This window comes from Choloepus didactylus, chromosome 6 (genome assembly GCF_015220235.1).
Source record: "Choloepus didactylus isolate mChoDid1 chromosome 6, mChoDid1.pri, whole genome shotgun sequence".
NCBI classification, from domain to species: Eukaryota; Metazoa; Chordata; class Mammalia; order Pilosa; family Megalonychidae; genus Choloepus; species Choloepus didactylus.
In genome coordinates, this window is record NC_051312.1 from 21,660,591 (window position 1) to 21,667,961 (window position 7,371).

A 7,371-nucleotide genomic window follows, 5' to 3' on the forward strand; every position below is an offset into this window, starting at 1 on the left:
ACCACATATTCCAGGCACATGTTCCAGATTTCCTGTTTGTCTCCTCATCTACCCTTGTGCTGTCCTTGTGCCCAATCCCCACCCTTTGTCAGTGACCACTGGATGTCTACCTTCTCTCATAGATTATAGTCCTGTGCTACCATTTGTCAAGTGTCTAAGAATATTTGCTATAACTATGTTCTCCAATTATCCAGTTGTTTTCAGCAGCAGGATTATTAAATCCCAAAACAAGTTACAAAGATTGACAAATCCCTTAGCCTAATTTTATGTATCTTTCTCATTTTTACTGTCATAGTGATTATTCATTTTTTCCTGTGATTTAAACTATCAATTTTAAATGTCCAAGAATGTTTCACAATCCTTTTATTGATAGTAGGTAACAAAATGCCTAGAGTATATCATCCATCAGCAAATGTCAGTTTAATGAATGTAAATATTGAACCTAAATCTGATTTGTCACAGAATTCTCCATTGCAAAAGCTGCACACTGAAGTGAAAGTAGAGACAGGCAACTGGCAGAAATTCATTTATTTACTTTGTGTGTCTGTATTACCTCTAAAGAAGCCATTAAAATATTGGCAATTTTCATGAATACTTCTCCTTCATATAGGTCTAAAGACAGATTTTGAATTAGCCTAATAGCATCCAACCAATTGTTATTTTTGTTCTATTCAAGCCAACTATTTCTGATTATTTTTCTCATGGTCTTTTATTGAATCAAAAAATTCCCCATCTTTCTCATTTTCCTAAGCACTTTATAGCAATTTGGTTAATTATACACTTTAGGGAGATAGATGATTCATGGGAAAATGTGATGTCCCTTAAGAAACAGAGTGTTTCCCAAGGTTCAACTTGGATAGCATAATGTTTAATCAGTGATAGATCTCATTAGTGGCTGTTGTAAAAAACAATAGGTGTGTGTGTGTGTTTGTGTGAGTGTGCAGTTTGTATATATATATATATATGGCTGTCCCTTTTTTCCAAATTTGTCTTCTTAGAGGAAATAGTAAATATACTAAAACATATCTATTATTTTTTGCTCTGCTTGATTTGTATTAATGAATAGATTTGCCTTCAATTACTTTACTAAAATTATCTTAAGCTACATACTATTAAAATACTTAGTAATTCAGCATATCAGACAATCAGTAACTAAAATTATTTTTGAGTAAAGGTAGAAATGAAATGGATGTGAAGGTTCTTCAATTTTAAAATCTTTTATTTTGGTAAGTTTGATTTATTTTATAAAAATGGTTTCCCCTATTTATTTTAATATCCTCATATTTGGTAGATCAGGTACAAAGTTTAAGTTGTAAATCTGGTATAATAATATTAGTGTTGAGAATATTAGAGGTCATTTACTCCAACTGCACATTCTATCATCCAATTCTGTTTACAACTTCATCTCAAATTTTGCAAAGGTTGAGCAAACCATGAATGAATAATAGAGTTGAATTTCTAAATTCTATCTGGATATTTCATTTCTTTAATATGATTGCAATGGAAAATATTTACAATATTTTTTTCTTTGGGAAATATTCAATTATCACTCAAAAATATGAGGCAGAATATCAGAAGATAGCTTTAACCTATAGGAATTTCTACAGTGATAGAAATATTTTATAATCTGTTCTGTTCAATGTGGGCATCACTAGCAGTGAATGATTATTGAGCACTTGAAGTGAGATTAGTTAAAATATGTTTTTGTGTTTCTGTGAGTCTCTGTGATGTCCATGGCATGTCTTTCTCTATTATGTCTACAAGAAAGCAGCAGAAGAGACCAGAGATTTTGACATTTTTAGAGTATCATGTCATCATCTTTGAAGGTCATGTTGTCTATCTTGTAATACTTGCTGTTTCTGTAGTTACACAATAGTCATTTGTGGATTAACTAAATAGAAGAGCTTATATGCTTATATTCAATCTTTTCATTTACTCCAGTCATATCCAAAATGAACAGTTGGTTCTTCAAAGGGCTAAAATTTATTTTTTCAACCTCATTAAATGGCCATCAGTGCTCCTCATGCTGGTGTCACCATTCTATTGAGGCAGACACTTTGAAGCAGACAGAAATTTTGTGAGCCAAAACAGTTTCAAACACCTCTTAATGGGACAGAAACCTAATTAGCACTGAAAAGAAATTGAGATAATCTGGTCAGTCTCCTATCATTACAAATATGAAAATTATGTTCAGTGAAATAATGTATTTATCCAACAAGATGTCTATAAATATTTCCATTTGATTTTATTATATAATTGATTCTCCTATATCCATTCTAATCTGTTTATGTTTGCCACACCAGATTTTAAGAAAAGGATTTAACAAATGGCTGAAGAGAATTTCACAGTTGTTACTGAATTTATTCTTTTGGGATTGACAAACCATGCTGAACTAAAAGTTGTGCTTTTTCTGCTGTTCTTGGTGATTTATTTCATTACCTTGGTGGGGAATCTAGGCATGATCTTCTTAATCCAAATCAGTCCCAAACTCCACACACCCATGTATTTTTTCCTCAGCTGCCTTTCTTTTGTAGATGCCTGTTATTCATCAGTCATTGCACCCAAAATGCTAATCAACTTCTTTGTTGTGACAGAATCCATCTCATTCTCTGCTTGCATAGTGCAGCATTTGTTTTTTGGGGTGTTCATTACTACAGAAGGCTTCTTGCTGTCAGCAATGGCATATGACCGCTATGTGGCCATTGTGAACCCTTTGCTTTACACTACAGTCATGTCTAAGAAAAAGTGTGTACTGCTGGTCATTGGGTCATACATAGGTGGAATGATTAATTCATTGACACACACCATAAGCCTGGGGAGACTGTCATTCTGTGGTCCGAATGCTGTCAGCCACTTCTTCTGTGATATTCCCTCTCTGCTAAAGCTGTCATGTTCTGATACTTCCATGAATGAACTGTTACTGTTAATCTTCTCTGGGGTCATTGCCATGGGCACCTTCTTGATTGTGATCATCTCCTACATGTTCATTGTTGTTGCCATCCTGAGGATCCGCTCAGCAGCAGGCAGACAGAAAGCCTTCTCCACTTGTGCCTCTCACCTGACTGCTGTGACCATATTCTATGGAACACTAAGTTTTAATTACATTCAGCCAACCTCCCAGTATTCTGTAGAACAGGAGAAGGTGGTCTCTGTGTTTTATACACTGGTGATTCCCATGTTAAACCCTTTGATTTACAGTCTGAGAAACAAAGAGGTAAAGGATGCTGTGAAGAAGGCCATAGAAATGAAGCATTTCTCTTGTTAATTTCAAGTCACTATTTATCCTACAATATTCCACCAATTTTCCACTTGTTAGCATTCACAGGAATTCAGTGAATTCTAGGATTTCAAAGGATTTTTCAAATGATGTTATTTCACAAACTCATCTTTCCTATGAGGAAACAAACCTAGAAAGCGAAAGTGACAGTGAATAGAAGCATTTTACAAATAGTAATTTAAAACTCAACTCTCTTAAGATTCTAGGCCATTAATATTTGAATCAATCAATCAATCTGCTGCAAGTGCATGCATATTTTTTAATATTTGGATTACTGAGTTATATATGTGTATTTTCATTTTAGTGTTATATAGGGTTAGAATTTTTTCTAAGGAAAATTTTTAAAATTATTCATAAAATTAAGAGATCTGGTCTTTGTTCTTAAAATTTAAATTCAATTATAATTATTGGCAAATTTCCAAGTTAACTGAATTGGAGGGTTTGATTCTGAATGTGATTTCTACCTACAAGTTATTTTCCTTCTTTTCTTCCTATTCTTAGACCACAGTGCCCTCAACAACAAAAGAGTTCAGAGCAAATGACCATATTAAAATTCTCAGCTTACAATAAGGAATCCACTATTAAAATGTATAGATGCATATCTAAAATGATTCAAAATTAATTTTGGAGGAGATAAAAGTTATTACTCTCCCCAACTCTCCTTTGAAGAATCCCCTTTAACTTCATCTAAGATTACACACACACACACACACACACACACACACACACCTATCCAGAAATCTTCAAATCTGATGCCTCCCCAGAGGTTCAGACCTTCAGTTCTGTACTGATGGATATTTTTGATTGGGTACCTTCCTATCATGTTAAAAATGATTATGTATTGCCAAAAGTGCTGTGGATAATTTATTCATAATATCTACATTTTTCTTCATTTTTGAGTCTCTGTTAACAACTGATATAATTGGAAAGGATCTGACTCATTGATTTCTCTTCTCTTTCAGTGATCTGATCTTCCTACTGTTCCATTGTTTTATTTTTTATTTCTGTGATACTATTATACTCTATTCTTCCTAATATGTCTTGGCATCTAGGGAAAGTAGTATTCTCATTTTGTTTTTAGAAAACTTCAGCTATTTTTGAGCCCCCATTTTCATAAAAATTTTATGATTAATACATTTTCTGGAAAATTTTCATTTCTAATGCACTGGTCAGACTAAAGAAGAATGTGCTCTGCATTTTACAGGTTTGTTTAGTCCTCCAACCCTAGTTTCAGTTCCAAAATAATCTCACATTGAGAATCAGTCAGGCACTTGTGTAGTTTCAAATTTCATATTTGTCATCTTAGCATTGTTCACTGAAGCTTTGCAGATTTTCTTTGCCCCATCAGGGACACTGACTTGGGCAAGTTTGGCCCACAGTCTACCTCAGAATAAACAAATAACCCCAGACAGAAATGGTTGAAGATTCTCTGTTGTCTTGAAAGAATTATCTGCATTTGGGATTTGAGTGCATGAAAAAAAAGTTTTCACACTTCTTTGATGCTATAAAATATGATTTTAAAAAGTTATGAAAGTCATGCAGCTTTTTATAGTTCATAAGTTGGATTATTGCCACACTGTAATTTGTGTTTTCCTACCAGGAAGAGGAAGTCTCACTTCACTATATTTTTATAGTTTCCAATTCTTTGTGAAAATTCCCCATCTTGTCTTTACATTCCCTATACCAATTATTTGTTGTTATTTTAAAGCCAATGTATAAAATCTCTATTACATGATTTCTAATTTATCTGTTACTGTCATTTTTATCATATACACTATTATCAGGGTGTTGGGAAAATTTGATATTTACATGCAAAAAATGAAGTTAGACCACCTCACACCATAAAGAAAAATCAACTCAAAATGGATGAAGGACCTAAATATAAGAGATAAAACATAAAATTCTTAGACTGTAACATAGGGTTGTATCTTCATTCCCTGGAATTTGACAATAAATTCTTAGATATTGTAACAAAAAGATGGTTAAATTTGATTTCAGCAAAATTAAAAAATTTTGTGCATTGAAAAAAATTATCAAAAAAAATGAAAAGACAACTTGCAGAATGGGAGAAAATTGCTGCAAACCATATATAGGATAAGGGCTTTATATCCATAGTATGGAAATAATTTTTGCAATGCAACAAAAGAAAGACAAACAAGCCAATTAAAGAACTGAGCAAAAACACTGAATAGACATTTCTCCAAAAGCAATATGCAAATGGCCAATCAGCATATGAAAAGATGCTCAACATCATTAGCCATTAGGGCAATGTAAATCAAAATCAAGAGATTCAACTTCACATCTACAAGGATGGCTATTATTTATTATTTTAAAAAGAAAAATAGCAAGTGTTGGAAAGGATGTGGAAAAATCAGAATTCAATTGCATTTTTGGTGGGAATGTAAAGTGGTACAGCCACTGTTGAAAGCAATATGGCTTTTCCTCCAAAACCTAAATATAGAATTGCCATATGACCTGGCAATTCCACTTCTAGGTATATTCCCAGAGAAAACAAAAACATGGTATCAAAGAGATATTTGTACAGTAATGTTCATAGAAGTATTATTCATAATAGATTGTGAAAACAGCCCAGTGTCCATTAACCAATGAATGAAGAAAATGTGGTACATATATGCAATGGAATATTATTCAGCCATAAAAAGCAGTTATGAGACATGCTGCACCTTGGAAGAACCTTGAAAACAGTAGGCTTAGTGAAATAGGGAAGGTGTGTAGGACAAATATTATATGACATCAATTATAAGAGATTATTAGAAATAGCAAATTTGCAGTGATAGAAAGCAGATTAGAATCCACTGGGGCATGTGGGGAGAGGGAAAAGGGAGTGTTTTAAAAACATAAAACAAAAAATAAAAAACAAAACAAAATCCTGCCTGTGCTTTTTTTTTTTTTTTACTATACTTTGATGAACAGTAGTCCTTAAGTCTAATAAAGTTAAACTTGATCAATACTTTTATCAATCAGTTTTCATTGTTCTGGTTACTGCTATTGTGTAACAAAATACCCCAACATTTAGTGAATAAGAATTACAACCATATTATTTTCTTCATAGATTCTATATGTCAGAATTTGGGGGAAGACTCAGCTGGGCACTTTTCTCTTGGGATTGCTTCTTTTGGATAAGCATTCCTGTTCCAACCATTTCCTTAATCAAAACAGCAATCTTTTGTTGATGGCCCATATTTCTAAATAGCTAATGTTTGCTACACAGCAGTGCAAAGTTCTCATTTTGCATATTCAATTAAAATCATGGAAAGGGTGCACTTGGGCAACAGTCCATTAGGTAATGAGCAAGGCATAGTACCCAGTTGGCACATAATACACAGTCTCAAGTACATTTAGGTAATGGTGATCCAACCACAATCTATTTCTTCCAGACAAAATTTCCAATTTGAAGTTCAAGAATGACCTTAGCATATCCTCCTATAGCATCTCCAAATCCTTGGCCTTTCATAATGTCATCTCTATCCCTGGGAGTGATTTAAATCGATCACCAGTTTCTAGTAATCTCAAAATATTTGCATACCATACATAAGCCATTTCACCCAAAACACTAAATAAGACTTTGGATCCTCTGTGTGGCAAGATGATGGCAGGTTGAACATACCTAGGTCCTTTAGTCAGACTCTTTGAATTGTATGGTTTTAATTGATAGGATAAATTCAGCTCATGTTCAAGTTTTTCTTTTATTAGTTATAATCTGCATTGTGGGATTTTTATTTTTCCAAAGCTAATATTTACGGAGCTAATTTGACAGGTCCCTTTAAGAGATGTGGTTCACAGCTAGAGAAAGAGTCAGTTTTTCATTCCCTAAATATCATTAATATTTTCTAAAATATCTGGCAGCAATCCCTCAACTTTTTCTTTTTAATTATATTTTTAAAAGTCATCTAAAATTACACTCTCTTTTTAAAATATTTTCATCTTACCTACACTTTTTTTCTTTTATTAAATTAATTTATTTGAATTGTTCTAAAATATACCTGACAAAGTCATTTAAGCCATTTAAGTGGGCAGTTCTTCAACATTAATTACAGTGACAATAATGAGTAACTTTCACTACCATCTATTTC

General features: G+C 33.0%; 1 protein-coding gene across 1 annotated transcript; it reads left to right on the forward strand.

Annotated features, from left to right (window-relative positions):
- Positions 1 to 2,326: 2,326 nt before the first annotated feature.
- Positions 2,327 to 3,265, forward strand: LOC119537777 (olfactory receptor 1052). Its single transcript, XM_037840345.1, has one exon. The coding sequence runs from the start codon at positions 2,327 to 2,329 to the stop codon at positions 3,263 to 3,265; it is 939 nt and encodes a 312-aa protein (XP_037696273.1).
- Positions 3,266 to 7,371: the final 4,106 nt, after the last annotated feature.